General features: G+C 35.7%; 1 protein-coding gene across 1 annotated transcript; it reads right to left on the bottom strand.

Moving 5' to 3' along the window:
• Window positions 1-309: 309 nt before the first annotated feature.
• On the bottom strand, window positions 310-23,083 carry LOC140742566 (uncharacterized). The gene is made up of 15 exons (XM_073073469.1): window positions 22,893-23,083; window positions 20,690-20,713; window positions 18,984-19,198; window positions 17,775-17,907; window positions 11,667-11,831; window positions 10,255-10,433; window positions 9,691-9,797; window positions 9,191-9,305; window positions 6,468-6,543; window positions 4,581-4,601; window positions 3,858-4,069; window positions 2,651-2,783; window positions 1,860-2,033; window positions 1,173-1,354; window positions 310-497 (listed from the first exon to the last, which is right to left on the bottom strand). Exons 1-15 carry the CDS (start codon window positions 22,936-22,938, stop codon window positions 381-383), a joined length of 1,899 nt encoding a protein of 632 aa, XP_072929570.1. The 5' UTR covers window positions 22,939-23,083; the 3' UTR covers window positions 310-380.
• Window positions 23,084-23,874: the final 791 nt, after the last annotated feature.

The raw sequence follows: 23,874 nt of genomic DNA on the forward strand, positions 1-23,874 counted from the left end.
GTCCAATATTCTATCAGTCAAATTAATATTGATTGATATTATTTACCATAAAAATACATATTTGGAATAAATTAAAACTTTATAAATTGTTATAGTATCCTTAGTAGGATATGAAATCCATTTGGAAGATAATCAGATATTCCTACTTTACAACAGGAGAAAAAATTCGAAAATGATCGGATTGGTATATGGTTTAATGAAATCACTGTACTTGAGTTGAAATTTGACTAATACCAACACAATATTATATAAATTATTCGGTATAAATATGACAAAGATCCTACAGGATTATTAATTAAATAAAGTGCAAATGTTTTTCATTTCAGTTTATTCAACAAAATATAATAAAACATTTGAACTAATTTCGTAATATACTTGAATTACCACAAAGGACATCCGATGGTCCAGGGACTGTCAATGAAGTAAATATGCATTGTGGTAACGGTTGGATCGTCTGCCAAGTCGTACAGGCACGTTGGACCCCTAGGGACGATAGTCTGAAAAAAGATACATTTTAGTTATTGTTTGGATATGAGCACTTACTAATTTACGAAGTTAAGCTACCACAGACGCGATTGGAAGGTAGATGGGTGACCGCTACTCCATTTTTATGCGGAACTGGGAAGGGTGCGTGTTTCGGCGGGCACATTGAGTCCTCTGTCCTGGTTGTTATGATTGAAGTAGATAGTTAGGGGCCGTAGAAGCAGATTTAAAACGCATACCGAAGGTGGTAGAACCATCTGTGGTTCGACCAACGTTCTCCGGCGCCACCACCGCAATACCTATTTCTTAATAACAGCAGTACTAAGCGCTGCACTTCTTTGTCTTTATATATATATATATATATATATATATATATTTCTTATGTGCGTGTGTATGTCATTAAACTCCTCCTAAACGACTGGACTGATTTTGATGAAATTTGTTGTGTGTTCAAGGGGAATTGAGAATGGTTTAGATTCACAATTTAGTCCATTAATTTTTAATTCGTAAGTAGTTGTTGATTTTGGAATGTTTCACATTGGATTCGACAGACTTCGCTACCATCGCAGTTTCAAATATTCTATCTATTTTTCAAACCCGTAAGTGATAAGGGTTGTTCACCCTTAACATTTTTTTATTTATATGACAACACAACGTTTGCCGGGTCAGCTAGTATACAGTATATTTACCTTAACAGCCAGCGTTGCGGGCCTTTCAAACCAAAATCTCTGTCCTGACTTCTCTGGTAAGACTCCGACGACCATGAATCCCATCGCGATAAGCTTGCCGCCGTCCACCAGCGGGAACCAGTTCAGAATGGAGTCCGAGGTGCACTCGGTCGCAGACGACATATTGTAGTAGTAATGACGACCTGTAAATTATAAGGATTAATCCAATGCTAAGGATTTAATCTAACAAGCGACTGTTTAGATCAATTTCAAAGTAATCTACTTTCAAATCAAACTTCAAACTAAACCAAACTAAAAGCAGAGTATGATTTAGATTTTAGGTGATAGACAATTTTATCTAATCCTATCTGGGGTTGATTACAGACGTCCATGGGCGGCAGTAGGCACTTACGGTCAGGTGGACTGCATGCTCGTCTGTTACTCCTATATTAAAAAAAAAAAACTAAAATCGGTCGTATTTTTAAAGCTCATATTAAACAGAAATTTGTAATAATCTAAAGTAGGATAAACCCGAATCTTTGGACGGAATTGTTTGGACGGTCTGGAAGCTGTTCTTCCGCTTGGTAAAAAGTGTTTAGAAGTTATTTATTGGTAACAAATAATACATTAATTAGGATGTAGATGACTCAATAAATAGTTAAATGAACATATCTAACTATGCGGATGAAATACAAATTTTAAACCCACCCATCCATACAATACAGGCTTGTTCAGTGAAACCACTGTTAGCTATGCCGGTCTCGGTGGTAGGTATTTTCATAAGGTCCCCGTTGAAGCCGGTGACCCACACAGCGTCTTCCGTCAGTATTTCGTCAGATTGTACTACTTGGAGACGTTCTTCCTTGTTCTTCATCAGGGTTGCTTGAAATTGAGATTATAAAAATGTCAATACGACGCGGGATATGGGGCGGGATGGGGCTTTCCCCATCCAAATTGAATCAGTAGTAGCACAGTATAAGGATTATATATCCTTATACTGTGGTAGTAGTAAAATCTCGGACATACAATCTTACAAAGATATTACCTACATAAGGTAATTTTTTTTAAGTCGGTTAACAGGAACCTATTTATCATTTTTAATTACGAACATTATTATAAAAATTAAACATTGTCGTAAAAAGTGAAACCGACTTTATTACATGTTTCTAATAATGGGATAGGTAATTAGGTACCTATATTGTATTGTATACGATATTGGTTGTATGTGTTGTTGTATGTCTCACATGTAAATAATAATACTCTATGTTGTCTCGTAATGTTTAATGGTGGCAGAACTCTTCTTAGTTACGACCATAGATCGTACGTCAGTAGGATAATATATCTATGGTTAAGACAAATAAAAATATGAGGTGTAACAAAATCAGACAATGCTTGACAGCAAAACTGATGAACTTGCTTATTTAATGGTCGATTACCTTATAGATGTCTACCATATATGTAGATGGATATGGTAGGTCGATAAGACAATTAGTAATTACCTTCAGAAATGAAGTACAATTCCTTGATCATATAGGTAACGGACTCAGCATCAGCGTCGACGGATGGAGTCCAGGGTTTGAAGCCTTGCACTTCCCAGTCAAATTTTGCATCAGTGAACTCATTTAAAGGTAGCTGAAAAAAGTGTTAATAGCTGTGAGCTCGATTTACTAGTAGATACGATAAATTATTTATTTATTCATGAACTATAAGTCCGTAGGCCAATAAAAAATAAAACAGCCTTTAACAAAATATTTAAACATCATTTGCGTAATTAATGTAATAAGCAAAAATATCTTATATCCATACACGATTACGAACGCAATCATATTTTGCAAATAATGATAATTGCGTTCGATAAGAATGATAGATATATGTACAAAATACAGGCAGAAAAACTGAAAATTTCCAACATTTAAATGAACTGAAATGATACTCAAAGTCAATTGCAATTTTTCTGCAGTGTCGACGAGGCGTTGTCTGTTTTTTTTGTTCTTCCAAATCTTTTGGTATCTAAAAGTATTTGTAACTTACTATAAGCAGAACCTACCCTATATTTCGACGGTCCCTACGTATAAAGCGACATGTCAAAAACGCAGGTTTACAGGAGAGCGTAATTAATGTTCAAACCACTCTAGAAATAATTCTCTATACAATTCTAAGAATATTTTTTTTATAATGTTGTTATAGCTTTCGAAACTTTGTACTAGTATTTTTAAATATTGTATTTTTTTATATTTACCAGAAAAAACTGACAGATGACTGTTTCTACGTAAAAAAGGCGAATAAAAGTATGCCAGACAAGTCTGAGATACAACAGATTTTACATTGATATCTTACTTTTGTAGCTTAGAAAAACAATAACATTTTTTTTGTGTTCTTACTTATTATTTATAGCGGAAAATATGCTTTTTAGACGTGATGTTAAGTTAGACATGACCGCGTTCATGCCGAGTGGCGCGCTTTTTAACACATCGTACAAAGCGATAAGTAGGAGATATCCGCATTTACGACACCTATTTCCCGTAAATGTTATACTTGTTCTCTTATACGAATGGTAAATCTAGTAAAATACATCATATTTAAAGAAAAATCTTATATAGGCATACGCGTATGGACAATCCAAAGCCGTATGTGCAATAAAAAAAAATTGCCATTTTTGACATATCGCTTTATACGTAGGGACCGTCGATTTACTCAGCTACTTACGGAAACTTGTAAGCCAGCCACAAACTCGGTGTCTGGGTCGTACATGGCGCAGATGTAGTTACCATCGTAGCAGTACATGACTAAGCTGGCCAGTGAACTACTCGTCTCTGGGCGCTCCCGCGGCGTCCAGTCGTGGGCGACGGCATCGGCGATTTTGCGAGGAATGTCGAAGAAGAAGTCTCTCCCGGGAAAGAGGCCCACGCTGAATTTTGCTATATGATTTTTGAGATATATATTAGTAAAATATACATAAATTAAGAAGTTGACGACCCGCGTGGCCCTTCGCTTGACACGCAGAGGGTTTCGGGTTCAATATCCGGCCAGATAGAAAGGTATCTAAATGATGGATTAAGATGTTCATTCTGGATCCAGGTGTTCGTGTATTCATTTTTGTGTGCGTCACCTCATCACACTTATAACCCTACATAGGGAATTTAAGTGTGAGGCTGTAAGTGTAGAACCATTGTAACAACTAGTTAACCATTTATACCAACAAGTAGACTATTTTAAAACACTTAAAAATATAACCTATTAAGTGTACCTATGTATAGGTACTGCGTGTATATTATTCGTAAAGTTACTTCTAATCGTGTATCAAATCCACAATCTTCGTTGCAACAGAATTAGCTGATTTGTAACAAGGTTAGGATTTGTGTTGTATGTGTTCAATTATAATAGTAGGTTATGTAGTGTTACCATTAATCATGATCAAAATGTTCTTACCCCTTAAACCCGGTTTAAATGCTGAAAAGGAAAAAAAACATTTTTTAAATTTTGAAATAGGTATATGTAAATAAATATCTTCTTCACAAGTTTTTTTATTTGCCTGGACCTTTTTTAATGTGTCGGAAGATTCATGTCCATCCTATATAACTGCCTCGTAGAGTAAACATCGTTATTGTTAAATTAACGGCTGTCTATTTTTTATATCTATATTTTATAAGCTTAACTGACAATTTCCAGCTCTGTCAGTCAGTCAACTACTGGTCCAGTAAAGTATGTCTCTCTTACCACACCCTTTAAATCAGAATAAAGAAGCACTTAGCACGCCGTTATTAGGCAGAAATAGGTATGGCGGTAGTGCCGCCAGAGCTCACCAATTTGTTTTTGGGTTGTCACTTATGGACTATGATTATGGACCATACTCTACCAAGTTGCTTCAATCCAATGCATCCAGCTTTCCCCAGTAGGATATAAAAAGGCTAGTTAGTCCTCATTATGTGTTATCAATCATGACACCAAAATACTTCGGTCAATGTGTCTATAGTTCATAATCTTAAAATATTTGTATATATTTATTATATTACTGAATTAACTTACCGGAACCGGCCGCCAGGAGGGCAAAAAACACTAAAACATGTTTCATTTTGACTCGTCGGTGGCCTTACAGCTACTGAGAGGTCTTACGTTTGGTAATTATATAAGTGGACTATTTTATCGTATGTTTTTCTACTTGATAATGCCTACTGGATAATGGATGGGTAATCGGAAAGATGGGCCTCCTGATTGCGAAGATAGTTGAAACTCCTATCATGATTTTATTTAGGTAGGTACTTCGTTGTTATTTCTTCGACTTATTTCCGTGTAAAACAGCAGAGCCGTTTTAAAGAATGCAGGCTCCGGCCACCCACTCTACTGTCCCACTGCTGGGCACGGGTCTCAGGATGAGAACGATTAGACCATAGTCCCGCGCTGGCCTAGTGCGTATTGGTAGACTTCACATACCTTTGAGAACTTTCTTTGTCTCAAGATCTCTCTTCCTCAGATATGCAGGTTTCCTGACGATGTTTTTAATGTCCCGTTAAAGCAAGTGATCATTAATTAATTTATATAATAAATCTTTTTAAAAATAAAACAAATTTGGTGGTACGGAACCCTTCATGTGTGAGTACGAATCTTACTTTGAAAATCATTTTCATGTAAAAGCGAGCGATAATAATTAATTATCGATATGCGTCAAAAATTTGGTGATGCCCCTTTGAACCCGGACTTCAATAGGTATATTTAAAAATCGGTATCTTTTGGTTGTTCGGAAAGTAATTTCGTTTATTTTTGTGAAAATGAAAGACAATTTTCTTATAATGAATAAATATTTTATAAAATTAATAATAAATATTTATATTGGCCATTTTGGCCCAACACCTTAAGCCAGCGTTTCCCAACCTTTTTCAGTCCACGGACCCTTAGGAAATCAAGCACTTTTCACGGACCCCCTTAATAAAATAAACAGAAAAGAACGGATTAGGTATTTATTTTAGATAATACAAAACCTTTTGTATTTGTTTTTTACCTTTGTATAATTACCTAATTATAACCGTTTATTATGAAAAATATGAAAAAAAAGAATGTGAAGGTTGGTGTTGCTTTTTTGCAACTAAATCAGGGATATTCGGGTTGATGTTGCTACTAAACTGTCATCTCAAATCATATTCTACTTGTAATCTGTTTCTGTATTTGTTTTTTGTATAAACAAGTAGAGAATGCCTTTTCACATAGGTTGAAAAAAGCAGTAAAGCGGCCCTTTTGCATTTAATGAGCGATTTATGTATTGTCCAGAGATGACACCGCGGACCCCTATAGATATATTCGCGGACCCCCAGGTTGGGAAACGCGGCCTTAAGCCATCTTTCTGGTAGGAGCGTGATTCCACGTTCTTAATTTGTAAACCAGTTCTGCCACTGGCGTACTGACAACACATCTTCTCCATACCCATTAGTTAATTTTTTTCTGACTTGAACAGTATTTTTACCTTCTCTATAGTTAAAAAGTAAAATATGACGAAAGTGCTGCTTATTGCTCTCCATATTTAAAAGGGCACACACCAAAAACTATTGCATAAAATCAATTGAACTTATTCACACACAAGCCTTGCTATATCAGCTGTAAAAACATATAATGAAAATGCGACTAAAGTGTGAAGTTAGCTGTGAAAAAATACAATTAAATCCTCTATCGGGAAAAAACGAAATTACTTTCCGAACAACCCAATAGGTACCAACTTGATATCTATAGCTGCAATATTTACTTCACAAATTTATTTTACTGCAAGTTCTCAAGTGATTGCACTGGCATCCCGGTTATCTAAATTCATAACCCGTTATTTTATAAATATACACAATTGTCATTATGATGTAGTACCTTGATTATTATTTTTTTGTTGATAGGACTACGAGTTCTTGATAATTATCATGATTCCAAAGGTAAGTCTGGTTTAAGGAAATAACGGTTTGATAAAGTAAAGAGACATGCGCCGAAAAATAGCTGTTTCTTGTATGGCGACCCCATTTATTGTCAACCTCTTTTATTTTTAGTATTTGTTTTTATTGGTATTATGTGCGTATTAGAAATTAATTATCACTTGCTTAAACCTGAGAGATTTATATAAAAAATCTCAAAAACATGTGAAGTCTACCAAAACGCACTTGGCCAGCGCGGTGGACTATGGCCTAATCCTTCTCATGCTGAGATGAGACCCCTGCCCAACAGTGGGACAATAATGGGTTGATGACGTGCGACGTGACGTTATTATTAGGGCCTCTGTTATACATACTGTGTAAAAAATCAGGTGTCTATTGAGCCTTGTGATTGAAGGACAGACAGCGGAAAGCAATTTCTTAAATTGTTTTATGGTCCCGTTCTTATCATTTTAGTTACGCACCAAAGAGTAGAGTTGGTACGGACCCCTAAAATGAAAAAAATAGGCCTAATAATCTTTCAATGCGTTTATCTTGATACCACTTCGAAATTACTACTTCGAAATTCATAAATAAAATAGAAGAACATCGTGCGTTAATACCTTTAAACTGTTGACTCATTTTCTTTAGATTACTAATTAATAAGATATGAGATTTAAATCACGCGTATCTGATATTGTGATAATTAATAAACAAATTATATCTTATCATTCTCCAACAATTGAAAAATATGATTTCACTACCTTTTGCCGCGATTTCTCCCGCTTAGTGACCAATTTAGATATTGTAGTAGTTACAAATGGAATAGTTAAAAATTTAAATATTAAATTGACAGTTTTTTTTTATCTTTTATTTTCTCATTATCTTTTATTTCATTATTCTATTAAATGTTCTTCATGTAGTTCATTATGATCCTTTTTTTACATTTTTAACACGCTTTTATTAGCTTGACCTGTACCTATGTGTATAAAAATATATGTAACGGAATCTTTGAACTCGATTTTTACACACCTTAAACGGTCAGTTTGAACAATTATCAACCGATGAAAATACACAATTTTAATAACTTTGTCATAGAGGAAGTTCATAAGCAAAGTAACTGCATGATAGATCGACAGCTAATCTAATAATCGACAGAGATAGTTTGACTATAAAAGCGTTTTAGTGTTTAAATCACGGAACAAGAAGCTGATTTAATTAATAATTACCTATTAGGTCATCAGTAGATAAGCGCTGTCCTCAGATTTAAAGATATATAGATATATTTATATATGTTTTAGATTTAAAGATATATTTATATATGTTTTATTGCTTAGTAACCAATGGCGGTGACGATGGCTACTACATGGTGAAAATTAAAAGATTAACATAACATTCCCATGGGAAGTACTGCATGACTTGAATTAAAAGTAGTTGAACCCCGAGAAGTATTGTGTTAAAACTACAGGTTAAAGCGATATTGTTTTGTGGAAAACGTGTGCTAGGCACGTGTCTGTGGGCGAATTAGGGTACGTTCCATCTTGTGTAGGCCCAAATAGCGTAGCGAAAAAAATCTAAGTCTATGGCCAAAACAAATTAAATGTCCGTAGGCGCTACTCGCTACTAACTACCGCACATCTCGTTTTTCTAGGTTTTATTTGGTTGTCGTAAAGGCTGAAGGATTGATCAATTTATCATGAAATAATTATGTACTTACCTACTCATAATATATATTTTATATCACGGCGTGCGTAAATGGACGTTTTACCCCCCCCCCCCCCCGTTTAACCCCCATTTCCGACCCCGTAATATAAAAATTTATACAACACGCGGACGAAAAATGTTTTTCTGACTCGTATTGTAATGTACTATTTTTTACGCGGAGTAATCCTCATGGATTCCCTTCCGCCCGGGGGAGGGAATGTCGGACTCTTACCGACTAAAACCACTTATACTGTGCTAAAACTCCGCGGCGTTCCTCTGGACGCTCGATGCCGGGTCGCGAGAAGAACATAAGAGTAGAAAGTTGGTGTAACAAATATGATTATATTTAAATAAAACCCAAATATTTTTTGATATTATAGGCAAATTTTTATTAAAAAAATTAAAGAAATTAATGCTCCTATTCTACAAGTTTAAAATGTTTATTTAAATTTTGGCTTCCGGCGTTTGATAAAACCACAGTTTTATTTCGTCGTAGACCTTATTCATGAACTTGAAGACGTTGAAAAGTAGCCTGTTGTCGAGTGAAGGAATTTGTATGGAGTCTCCGGTTCTGGAAGTAAAACAATACTTGAATAAAACGTTTTACAAATAAATAATATATAATAAAATCTTAACAGTAATTTATTATCTAATGAATACTACACAATGACAATTTTTGAACTTTGTAGTATGTTACGTCTTTGACTGTGAAAATTTGTAAGAATAGATGGGGAGTTCGGTTTTCTTTTAATTGAAGGAAAATAATATATATTTTTTAACACTTTTTTAGTTTAATATATTTATTATTGAATATGTTCTGTGTGTTATTTCTTCTTGTTTACGACGTGTGAATTGTAAACAAAATTATATCGCTCTTTTCATGTATTCTTATTAATATTTTGTTGTATTATTTTATGTTTGTCTGCAGTACAGAAAGTAAATATTGTTATGAATACCGGCACTGAATTTCCCAGGGCTTGTCCACGTAATAAATGTGAAGGGATATCGAGGAATAATTCCCCGCCCACTTGAAGAAGCAGTCCGGCGCTCTTGGGGTTAGTATCTGCAAATGTAGAGACGTAAAGAAATGATTTAACTATGATAAAAAGAAAGATAACGAAATAATTTAAGACAAGTCATATTGAATCATTAGAAACAGTACATTCTACTAAATTTATTAAAAGTTACCAGGGAAAGCCCAAGCACAAGAAAACACACATCTTCCACATCATCATCATCAACCCATTATTGTCCCACTGCTGCGCACGGGTCTTCTTTCAGAATGAGAAGGATTAGGCCATAGCCCATAGTACACCGCGCTGACCACGTGCGTATTTGTAGATTTCACATACCTTTCAGATTTTTTAAATATAAATCTCTCAGGTGTGCAGATTTCCTCACGGTGTTTTCCTTCACGCACCTCTCCATCGAGAGGCCGAGTTTCTTAACGACAAGGCTTTCACAGTCCTACTACGTTTGTGCATTATCATTGTATCAGTTTTCGGATATTTGAAACTAACCTGATACCGTTCCCGATTAGCCGGTGCCCTTTCGAACCACTCCCGTTGGTACTGTCTGTTGAGTCTCGCAAAGGCGCTGAACCCTGTGGCCACCAGGTCGCCCTTTGTGGTCATCGCGAACCATGGGTAGTAGTTCTCGCAACGCATCGCTGTCGTCATGTTGTAGAAGTAATGGGTACCTGAAAATGAGGAGTAGACTTAATAATAATAGTTAAAAAATAGATGCAAATGTAGTTAAACAAAGGAACTCTTAACTATTTTTAAGATACGTTCAATGATCATTAATAAAACAATTGGTATTCAAAACCTCGTTAGAAAGTCATTCAGGCATTTATACCTTTTTTTTTTCTTAACGAGGGGGAAATCTTTAAAAGGTACCCGACGACGTGGGAGCGACGCCGGGTTATGTGGGATTTTTACCGCACTAAAACCCCCCGGTGGCCGTCCTCAACGCTTGCTGGAGAACTCCGGGATCTCCGACGGAACGCAACCGAAGTCCTCCAAACGCGATGCCCCGATCGGGGTCTGCCCTGGGGGAGCAGTTTTCGCTCCTCCCAAACCATCTGGTGTTTACGACGGTTTGCGACCACACTTACCGCCGTCCTTCCCGGAGTCGCATACTGGACGGTTCGAGCTCCCACTCTTGCCGCCCGCAACCCCGGAAGCCCCTTTCAGCCGCCTCTTACGACAGGCAGGGGATACCATAGCCCTATTCTAGTCCCAGAACTACAGGGAGAGGCATTTATACCTAGTATGTATGTCATACGAAACTAATTTTGCTATGTACATGTACCAACATGTATATGTAGGTACATATACAGGTATGTTATATGCTATGCATATACAATATACATCCTGTTTTACTTTTTATACATAGGTTGTAGGTATATAAATCAATGGTTTCTTTATGTAGATAATCACAAATAGTGAAAAGTTTAGTGCGTGAAAATACAGGTGTCGTGACATTGTGCCTTTTTTTTTTTTTGTCGAGGGGGAAACCTTCAAAAGGTACCCGACGACGTGGGAGCGACGCCGAGTTATGTGGGATTTTTACCGCACTAAAACCCCCCCGGTGGCCGTCCTCCGCGCTGCGTTGAGGGCTCCGGGATCTCCAAAGGAACGCAACCGGAGCGTGACATTGTGCCTAAAGAATAAGAACAAAGAGGGTAGATAGATTAATCTATCACTAGTTCATGTCAACGGAGTCTTCCCTCCACCTCAGTTCCGCCGTGACCACGATCTATGTAACGCGTTCGAAATATCAGCAAAAAGAAATTAAAACCACTAATTTACCCGTTATATATAAAATCAAAATTGTATTCGGTATAGTAAGAGATAAATACTAGTACATAAAATAATATGAGTGAGCGTGTGTGTCTGTGTGAAGGTTTGTCAAAACGTAATGATGTTACCCATATTCGGCACGCAATTCTGCTTCTTGAAAGCGGTGGTGTTGAGCTCTGCCTCCGTGGTGGGAATCCTCATGAGCTTCTTATCCGGTCCCGTGACCCACACGCCACCGTCCTGCAGCGTTGCACCATTCTCCACTTGCGGACCGGCGCCAGCTTTCAACGACTCTGTAAAGGTGAATATCATTTTGTTATTCTTTTATTAACTTGGGGTGCTTTTCGCACCCCAAGTTAATAAAAGGATACGCATATCGCATATCGCACCCTTTTCGCGCATGGAGCACCCCACGCTTTTTTCACAATTATACTATTTACTGTTCCTTAATTGATTCCTAGATTGAAAATTATTTATTGATTTTATCATAAAAGCGTGTTTTTTAGTTTTTTGATCTATATTTATTTAGTTATCTAGGAATAGTTTATCTTTTTTTAGTTATATTAGGAAACGCTAAGCACGCTACTAAATTATTGTTTTGATATTGAAGTAGGTAACGTGCGTGTAGTTCACTGGATGTTAAGTTACGATTATCTTTACAATCCTAAATAGATATGATGTGGGTATTGAGGCTTTTTTTATAATATAGTGTTATCGTCGTTAATAAGAAGCTTGGATATTAACGATATCACATTTTTATAACGTTACATTAAAGTAATAAGTGACTCATTTGATACTACAGTTTAAAAACAGATGCGGGTAGGTGAAGTGGGGACGACACCTTGGCGGCGCTCGAATTAACAGAGAGCGACATTCTGGTCGGAGACTTCAGCAAGAACAGTCGAATAACGGAGATACTTGTGTAGTTATAATACTTCTAATCACTAGTGTGAACTTACTTACGTATAATTGTTATATCGTTACTCTGTACCGTTTATGTGACTATATTATTACATGACTTCAAGACCTACAAGATGAGTTTGATTTCATCAGAAGTGTACAAGAACCAGCTCACAATCATGGACGGCGATTCGTAAGTACGAACATACTTGACACAGGAATAAAAACCGTGAGTTAAAACATTATTATGTCATATGTGAATTCATCTTGGTAGAATAAGTAAAAATGGGGGTAGATAAATGTCGTTGATGTAAGGGAAAACTCATTTGAATTAAGAAAATGGATAGATTGAGACTAGTAATTCAATGAAATGTTAATACCCTCTGAAAATGATATACTTAAATTTTGTGAACAAACTTTACTCTTATCAAATTACTTGTTAACATTGTAAACTGAGGTGTTTACTTCAAAATAAGTGCATTTTCTGTGAAGAAGTGTCTAAAAGTAATTTTGCAAGGCAGTTCTTGTGGTAAATCTGTCCATTTGGTTAAATTCTGTGGTGTAAAAAGTAAATCCTAATTGTTCTAAAGTTACACCTACTTTGAAATATATAGAAATACACGTACTTATGAAAATATTTTAAGGATCTTTAATCTTAAATGTCAGGCTTTATAGATATGGGAACCTAATGGTTGTTAATATAGGCTAATGTACGCCAGAAATTGCATACAGGTTAGATTTGAATTTATTTTTGATAACTTTTAATGTTTCAAACGGGGTTTACGTATATGCGTTTGTTTTTATTGTATGGAAGGGACTATGCGGTAGCAACAAACGCAGTTACAGAGTACAGTATACCTACTTGATATAAGTGACACGTTTATTAAGTTGCAAAATTTTGATTATTCATAATTGTACAGAAATGTATAATATCTACGTGGTACATATTTAACTGCCTGCAAAAAAGTATCACGACCACGGTATTGAGTGGCTGAGTGTACCCAGGAGGGAAATGGTAAATGAGTTTAAGGTTTATTGTTTTTTTTTTTTTTTTTTTGGATATTAATTGACTATATTTAAAAATAAACTTGCATTCACATCTACATTGTTCACATTTTCATTTTATAAATCAATGAAAGTTTCCTTTTGATTTCATATACTTGATACGTAATTGTTATGAAAGAAGCATACGTACGTTGCCAAATTTAGATTTCCATCAATTCTAGGCGAATTCACGCAGTACTGTGTACTACTGTGTTTTGACTCCCATAAAGTATAAATGCACATTAGTTAATGATCTATAAGAAAACTGAGAAACTTATGCGCAGCGGTCTTTGGAATATTATATATAAAAATATCTCTCTTATCTCCCATTCTACTTCAGACTGACTCACTTATACATAATATTAAATGTCTGTTTTAAATTTAGTATGCAACGTTTCGTTTTGTATTAATATTTCTTTACATCTCGTAATTTTAAATCTTTAAATTTCAATTTGAATTTGACACATTACACGTCCTTTTGGTTTGAAAATTGGGCACTATCAAATACTGGTAAATGAAGTTTGTACCTTAAACGTTGAGACGCTTAGACTATCGATATTATTAATTATGTGAGCCATTTACGAAATGATAAACGGGATCCACTTTGTATGGGATTGAGAATAAATTATTTTAAGTAAAATAATAATAATAATAATAATAAATTGATGCTTTTATAACTTGAGCTTAGTTCTATTTACAAGTTACAGCAATTAAGTTATTATACGTATTAAGTGAGAAACGGTCACTGAAGCCTACATAAATTTAGATAGTCTCTTGTATACCATATTTAAAATGAGTCTTGCCTGCGACTTTGTTCATGTGGAGTCAGAATATAATTTGAATTGCATTTTTAAAACGAGTCTTGCCTGCGACTTTGTTCATGTGGATTCAAAATATAATTTGAATTGCATTTTTAAAACGAGTCTTGCCTGCGACTTTGTTCATGTGGATTCAAAATATAATTTGAATTATACAATGCCCTCTATCAAGATCACGGAGTACGTTAGTAATTTGGAATTGTCCATTACCTGGTCATGTAATGTTTTTTTAAAAAAAATGTATACTTTTGACATCGACTTCGTAGTTTTGGTTTTAATGCATTTTCAAATATACAAACCGACAGACAATTTTTCTTTTTCAAATATATTCGATGTAAACACGTGAAGATTTCATTCTTATTATATGTATATCATAGCCAAATGAATAATAATGTAATCAAATAAAAGCATAGGTACATTTCGATGGGATTTTCTTATACAATAATTTACTTTTCATATAAATTTCATACGGTTCACAATTGCGTCATGTCTAGGTTTTCTCTATAGAAACATCGAGCATCTCCTTGAGAGTGTTGGTTGTAAATGATACATATTATATTAATATAATCTATATAGATATTACGCACTAATATAATTTTTATTACAAACTATATAAAAGTCAGGTGAAGCCGAGGCGTTTGAAATATATATAATAAATATGAATTGTTCGGTAATAAGGTGTATCATAAGATAGTTTGACTAACTGTTTGTTTGGCTGGCTGGTATAAAATCATGATCAACTTTAATAGACCTTTTTCAGGTCATAGAAATTTTAGGTTGTGATTGATAAGGAGCCACATGTTATGTAAAACAGTTATAGTTTTAAATCTGACGATCGTGATGAGACAAAATTAGAATCGGACAAGATTATTAAAATCATGTCATGTCATAGGTATTTCAAAATTTTTAAATAAATCTGACCGTTCAAAGTAGGTAAAAATCGAATTCAAATATTCCGTTACATACATACAGGTCAAGTTAATAAAAGCGTGGCAAAAATAAAAGCGTGTTTAAAAAAAATCTTTTATCAGTTGTAGACACAAATAAGTATAGTTAAATAATGGCCGGTTTCTGAAGTCATTTTTCTTGGTAGGTAGTTTACGAGTGTGTATTCAATAACACTATCCGTTTGATAACTACCTACGGAAAAAAAAAAAAAAAAAATCCGCTTCCGAGGAACTCAATGTAAGACAAGGTCTGTTTAAACTCCGTTTAGATTAACGGACCATTTTAATGTGTTTATTCTTTCCATAACATTATTTGATTTTTTTTTTTAAAAACGACGTTTGCGTAAAGTCTAGCAAATGTTCCTTAGTATAATGCATAACTTTTACAGTAAAATAGCCCAAACTATAACTTCCTTATGGGAATCTTAATTTAAAACTTTTGGTGAAATAAAAAAAAAAAAAAAAGTTAAGTAGTTAAGCCATACACAATTGACAAGTATGTCGCTGACGTGAACGCATGGGTCCTTTGCTTTGTTAATTAAATTTTGAAATTCATGTAATAGTATGTATTATTATAACTGAATATAAATTCAATTTAATGTAATGAAATTTCTTTCTGACTTTCAAAAGTGGGTTATGTGGCCCTACTTTGAAAGAAATAATTTGAATTTGTGATAAATAACGTAAAAAAATTGGGTTCATACAACTTATACGTGTTATATTGTGTGAAATTCATGGTTAGTTTACCATTATTTAGTCTTTAACTTTGATATCATTCATTTCAAATATTCACGATATATTATTATTTTGATACTGCTTCATCAGTTGATAAAAGACGTACATTGGAAAGGCAACTATTTGTATAAAATAACATTGTAATAATTAAAAGAAGTACTAAGTAGTAATAAAATAATTTTATAATAGTATTTTGAGTCGCACAGATTCATTTAGTGGCCAACTATAGATCTATCTATCTATCAGTATAACAGTTATTGAACAGGTTGTTGAGCATTCCGAAATGGACTAATAAGATAAACGTCGTTATTCTGATGCGTAACTTTATCGAATCAATAGTTGTTGGAGATTTAACTATTGGACTTAGAATCCAGACATAAGTAAAGTGGGCAGCTAGATGTTGTCATTACTGTAGGTGTAGGAAACTTTTTTTAGTTTGATTTTTATTTATCTGTAGTTAAGATGGATTAGTGCAGATGCCTCGAGCAGTGTAATGTTCGCGGGTGTCTCTTGGTGATGCATATGGTTGGGTGTATGTATGTATGTATGTTGGGTGGATGTATTACATTGAGTGAATATTGCATTTTTAGAGTAAATTTGAGTTGAGCACTGGCCGAATGTTATCGTAAACAAGGTATAAAAACTGCGGTGATACATGACTAGAGTGATCCTATATGAACATCACCTAGTTTAAACCGTGTGTTTTATTATTTAACAATGGTCTAATGCATTCGCTTCAATACCTGTCGCGCATATGACATTTATGTAAAGAGTCCTTATGAACTATGCCTGCAACAGAAATCCGTGGTGAACACTGTTGGGGCAGATTTATAACCTAGGTAATACACAACTAGTGTGATTCTATATGAACATCACCTAGTTTAAGCCTTGGTTCGGATCAACAGTTCGGGCTTTTTACATGCGAGTCGGTATTGCAAGAAAATGCGTAGAGTTTAAGCCATGTTTTTGATAAACAGTTCGGGCCTCTTACGTGCGAGTCGGTATTACAAGAAAATGTGTAACTCTTCTGGACTTAGGCATTAAACAACTGGTTTTCTTTTGCAGCTCTTGCATCAGACCATACACGATCGAGGACGAACGTGTGAGCAGGACGGCCGAATGTTATCGTCGTTAATAAGAAGCTTGGATATTAACGATATCACATTTTTATAACGTTACATTAAAGTAATAAGTGACTCATTTGATACTACAGTTTAAAAACAGATGCGGGTAGGTGAAGTGGGGACGACACCTTGGCGGCGCTCGAATTAACAGAGAGCGACATTCTGGTCGGAGACTTCAGCAAGAACAGTCGAATAACGGAGATACTTGTGTAGTTATAATACTTCTAATCACTAGTGTGAACTTACTTACGTATAATTGTTATATCGTTACTCTGTACCGTTTATGTGACTATATTATTACATGACTTCAAGACCTACAAGATGAGTTTGATTTCAATAGCGAGCATGCAGTCCACCTGATTGTGATTAGCTACTGCCGCCCATAGACATCTGTAATCAACCCCATATAAGATTAGTTTCCTACCCTAGAGGTCGGCCGTACATGCGCCGCTACCCCTGAAGACTAAGCTGGAATCGATTGAAAAAGTATGTCTCCCTTACCACACCCGAACAGTCGAAACAGAACACAGTAGCATTTAACACTGCTGTTGTTAAGCAGAAATAGGTATTGTGGTACGAGCCGTAGTGCCGCCGGAGTCGAACCACAAAGGGTTCTACTACCTTTAAAACTGCTGTACTGGGGTATGAGTGGCTTGGTTGGTAGTTACCTTCAGATACGAAGTACTGTGTGGCAGTCCAGTACTCGGTGTAGCTATCCTCCTCTGTCGGCGGAGGGCTCCACCTCACCATGTGTAGTTTATCCGGCGTCATCCCGTACGTCGTGAGATCTGGTACTGGGATCTAAAACAGTTAGGGAATTAATTGGTAAGCACAATAGAAAATTATGAAGAGGTGTAATTTTTAATTACTTAAGTCTTATATGAAAATTTGGGTTAAGTAAGATTGTTTCCGCAAACGATTACATAACGTGAAGTTTTTACAATTCGTAAGATTTTTGCTTAATTAAAGGTAAGATTTTACTTAAGTTTAAGTAAGTAAAGTTAGGAAAGTTTTTATCTAAATTTGTCCCCTATTAATCTACACAGAAAAAATCAGTTAGGTTTATCTAAATGATTATTCATTTTGGGAACTCATTTAACGAATATGAAAATCGGGTGTTTATCGAAAACTGTCTCAAATATAGGTCGGATATGCACGTACAATGTACAAATTTGCGATCTATCCATGCGATACAAACTTCCTCGTGCATGACTCTCATCGCGTTACGGATACGCCGTTTATCTAATTTATTTGAACGAGACAGACCCAATAGGGTCGAGGACCGTTTACTGCACGTACGACTGACTCATTTCGTTCCAGATGCTTCTTGACATTGCGCTTATTTGTTATTAATAATTGTAGCATTCTCATGGCTGTAACCCTTGTAATAGGCAAATTATGGTAGGTAAGTTGCGACAGCTGCACAGGACCATTTTTTTTGTTATCGAGGGGGAAACCTTCAAAAGATACCCGGTGCTGTGGGAGCGACACAAAGTTATGCGGGATTCTTACCGCACTAAAACCCCCCGGTGGCCGTCCTCGGCGCTGCGTAGAAGGCTCCGAGATCTCCAAAGGAACGCAACCGGAGGCACAGGACCGTCTATAATCCATTTCAGATGATGAATCTTCACTGAGGTAGGCCAAGATCCATTGCTGTTGCTACCTTTGAGGGTCAGTTAGGATGTCTCATGCAAGTGTCCCCTTACCACACCGTGTGAAGGTATAAAGCCAACGCCCTGAGGGATGTTTTCAGAGCGGAAATCAGCATAAGTACCTACATCTTAGTTATGTACTTACTCCTTAACTGTGCACCTAAGTTACTCCTACATTTATTACTTGTCAGTTAAGAAATATATACGAGTACAAATATATCTTACAGCAATCTGAATCCCAGCAATGAATCCATTGGCATCGTACAAAGAACAAACGCCTCTCCCATAAGGGCAGTAAAGACGAAGTTCGCGTAGCATCCCCGTGTTTCCCGGAGGCATCTCCCGTCGCCTCCAGCCTCTGCCCTCCGCTTCCCTCATCGTACGAGGAATAGTGAAGAAGTTCGTTTTGTCCGCCAAAGCATTTGACCAGCCAAATCTAACTAAACACAACAAAAATATAATATAAGTTAAAGTTATAATATAAGTTATAACTATATATTAGTATGTATGTTAGTCTGTAAGGTATATATGATATGGACCTCTGTATTCAATTATACTTTTGTATCTTTGTCTATATTGTCTGAAATAAATGATTATTATTATTGAAAATATTATAAAAACCCGACTACTTAAATAGGGGAAAGTCGGTTATATCGTACCACTTTTCACTTTAACGTCGATAATTACTTAACTATGAGGTTTAAATGATGAAATAACAATTGAATGATAGCTTCATATCTTGACTACTTAATACAGGAAAATCAAGACTCTACCTTTGTTTCAACATCCTTAAAAATCAATTTTCCCGGAGGTCTTCGATCGGTACGATTTAGCCAACGAGGCGGTTTAATGTTACCACTAGCAATTTAAATTGTACCACAGAGCGTTAAATCGTACTGCTGAATAAAAAAAATATATAAATCATTAAAGAAATCATTTATCGATCGGTACGATTTAGCCAACGAGGCGGTTTAATGTTACCACTAGCAATTTAAATTGTACCACAGAGCGTTAAATCGTACTGCTGAATAAAAAAAATATATAAATCATTAAAGAAATCATTTATTAAATAAACAAAGTTTTCCTCTTTATAATATTAGTATAGATAATTGCTTATTTAATAGGAAATACATGAGTGGTACGATTAAACCGGCGGTACAAGATCTATCAATAAAACCACAAAATTGAATAAATTGGCGAAGAGCGAAAAATATTTTTTTCGCACAAACAGGTCGCAGTAAATTCCATTTGCAAATAGTGGGATGGTGTGGAACTGCAATGAGTCATAATTCCGTATTGATATATTAGAAACTAGCTGACCCAGCAAACTTTGTGCCTCCTCAAAATCTATTTATCAAATATATTTCATATAAAATGTAGCCTATGTTACTCGTGGATAATGTAGCTTTCGAATGGTGAAAGAATTTTTAAAATCGGTCCAGTAGTTTTTGAGCCTATTCATTACAATCAAACAAATAAACAAAGTTTTCCTCTTTATAATATTAGTATAGATAATTGCTTATTTAATAGGAAATACATGAGTGGTACGATTAAACCGGCGGTACAATTACACTAACTCTCCCCTACATAGTCTAAGTATTGTATTCCCATATTTTACACGAATCTAACATAGATTAGTCGAATCTAACGACACCTCATATATTAGATTCCGTCGAGCCGTTTAAGCTGCAGATCGTGCCAAGTAATGAGTCATACCTACATACGTTAAAAACATTACCCTCCGCCGTTGGTACAGAAATAGAGGGCAAATGTGTCAAATGTATATCTTCGATAGTTTTCGTAAGTCGATTAAAATTAAAGCTTTGAAAAAAGGTCTGTTTTTGAAAACTTTAAAAATTAAAAGAACTTGCGCATCTAATTTTCAAAGCCTAAGTTTTACAGATCACTTAGTAATATCATTGATAACTTACCTCTAAGTCCATCGTATTGGATACCTGTAAAACATGATAAAGTAGTTTTAACTTAGGTAAAGTATTATTGATATTCGCGTTTAAGGGGGCGGCAACATTTCATTTATGAAAGATTTGAAGATCTATGTTTTGTTTAACTATATTTTGGGCGGCAAAAAAATTGTCCCACATGCCGTAAGAACCTGGAACCCTCGATGTAACAGAATTAAATAGTACATTACGATACGAGGACGAAAAATTTTTTTCTGACAAGTGTGAGTTTGCAGGCCGAGCCGCAGGCGAGGACTGCAATCACACGAGTCAGAAAAACATTTTTCGTCCGCGTGTTGTATAAAATTTTATATTACGGGGTCGGAAATGGGGGTTTTGCGCACGCGAAGCGTGCGTAAAACGTCCATTTACGCACGCCGTGATATAAAATATATATGCATACATAAACTGTAGAATATTTTATTTCTGTGAACTGTGAATATTAAATATACTTATCATTTTTTTTAAAATATCTCTCAATTGATTCAACTCGCCGCTTCTACCGTCTACGCATCAAAAAGTTTAATATAGATTTTTACAACGATGATCTTTATAAAGAAAACTAAATTATCTCCGTCAAAGAAAGTTTGCAGTCGCTTAAGCCTGTTAACGGTATAAATAAACGGTTGATTGAATAAAATCACTCAATCGAATTATTCAAGCGTGTTCGTCGAATACTCGTACAAATTGAATTGTTCGTAGGCCGGCGACAGACATAGCACAAACATTTGAACACATATTTGAACACATTGAAGCACGGGTATTTGAGTATTTGTTCAAAGCTTGCGTCAAATATTTGCACTTTGCCATTTGGTGTCGGTTTATATGTGCGGAGCCTGCTACACATGCGCGAAGTCCAGTTGCTAGAAGTCCATGACATGAGTGACAGGTTGAAAATTTAAAGAAATAAGTGTTTAGATGTGTGAGCAAAATCTTTGTTCAAATATTTGTTTATGTCTAGCGCCGGGGGTACAGATACATTCTGACAATGTGAAGGAGGTACCATGTGATTGATGGGTGTGGGAAAAATGTGGTGGTGCGCATAGAAATGGGTCGTAATGGGTAGGATGTCAAAGTTCACGTAGGAAATGTTGATAGAGGTGGACTTCATGACCTTTGAGAAAGATATAGAGAATGTAGGTACGTTTTCGCAAAAGATGTGTGTCGTGGAGTTTCATTCGCCGCTTCTTCTCCATAACGAAACACCTTGCGAAATGACTAGAAGACAGGGTAAAAACAATTAATAAATTCACTTTCTTTATAACCTATGAACAAGATTAACTTAAATTTGTACAAAAGCTGAATGTAATACAAAATATATTTATGTAACCCTGTCATAAATTCAAAGCTAAGAGCCTTTGAAATTAACCATAAACCAGCTTATTGCGGCGTGGAATATTAGGTAGAACTTTAGGGGACTAATACATGCATAATAGATTCCCTTTGATTGAATTTACCTGTATTTAACGTCACGTACATATTTAATATCGGTTTCAAAGCCCTTTGACATAATAATCTAAAAGGGATGTCGTCAACCCATTACTGTTTCACTACTGGATACGGGTCTCTTAGAATAAGAGGGGTTTAGGCTATTGTCTACCATGCAAGTGAAGGTGGTGGTAGAACCTTTGTGGTTCGACTCCGGCGGCACCATCGCCACACCTATTTCTGCCTCATAACAGTAGTGTTAGACGCTGCTGTTTTCTGGTTTGAAGGATGTGGTACGGGAAACATACTTTTCCGAGGCGTTCCAGCTTAGTCCTCAGGGGTAGCAGTGCATCTGTGGCCTACTTCAGGTCCTCAGGAATATCTTATCCTATCTGGGATTGATTACAGGTTTCCGTGGGCGGCAATAGCCACTTAGCATCAGGTGGATTGCATGCTCGTCTGCTACTACGTTATAAAAATTGCGGATTGGTAGAGTTCAAACACTTTTTAGAACTTTAGAACTTTACATAAACCCCATGAAATAATATACATATTTTAATATACACGCTAATCAATTCCACGATATAGTTCACAAAAGGATGTAGGGACTAATTGACTTTTTATTTTAATGCAATTTATACAAAATCCGAAAGCCCTAAAAATGCAGACAGAATCACGATCGAAATGCTAGTCCTAACTAATATTGTAAATTCGGGTGTGATTTTGTTTATTTGTTTCTACTCACCGTATACAACTGAAGCAGCGGCAAGCACGGCCACTACAATCTTCATTTCGCACAAATTCTCTTACATTTATTTATTAAATGGCAAAGGACAGAGGAAGCTCACAATGGGCGCAGATTGCCACCGTCCGCCTATACACGAGCAGGGAGAACTAATGCGTTGAGTACTTTGTGAGTGAGCTCCATACAATAATCATTATACTACCAATGATTGATCCCATACAGAGCTAAACCTATTTCTTTTTTTACGGTTGTGTTAAAACGAGTAGGTCTGAGATCTAACTAAAAATCATTGTATTGATACGTATTGTAGCTTTTTTATCTTAAATTAATATTTTAGGCGTGTATAGCCATTCAATGTAATTGTTATCTTTATATAGGATTTATTAGGGCTTACTGGAGGGCTTTCAGGTTTGACAACATTCGGTACTGATTGGCCACTAACAGGTGTCTTCCTCCCCTAATTCGAATTGGAGACACAAAGCGGATTGTAGATTTAGGCCGAACGCAAAAATAACAAGAGATAAGTGCCTAGCAGTAAATCATAAAAATACTGACACCCAGGCACTCAGGCAGCCATTTACTGTGCTACTGCTTTAATGTAATATGAGATTTACCTATGTACCTATTTCTTATTTAACTTGACTCTTGGCAGTCTTCCTGCACTAGGCGTTGGGAGTTACATTCATGTGGTACAGTCAAGTTGTAAATATATGGCGAGAGGGCGTCTGAATGTCAACACAAGTGTACTTATTGTGTACCAGTGCAGTGACAGTTTATGTGCCAAGCGCCTGTAAAAATACATTAGCAAAACACAATTGAGCGTTTAAAAGCAGGCGCCGCAAAGGCGTTGTTACTTTACGATAAGTTGGCGCGAAGCCCAAGAATAAGTGATGACAACTTGGTTATTTGTTGCTGACAGAAATATGGAATTAAAATTATGGATTCTTGTGATTTATAAGAAAAAGTTTTAATTGTAAGAAAG

This window comes from Epargyreus clarus, unplaced genomic scaffold (genome assembly GCF_041222505.1).
Source record: "Epargyreus clarus isolate Ecla_fem2 unplaced genomic scaffold, WU_Ecla_fem_2.2 ptg000006l, whole genome shotgun sequence".
NCBI classification, from domain to species: Eukaryota; Metazoa; Arthropoda; class Insecta; order Lepidoptera; family Hesperiidae; genus Epargyreus; species Epargyreus clarus.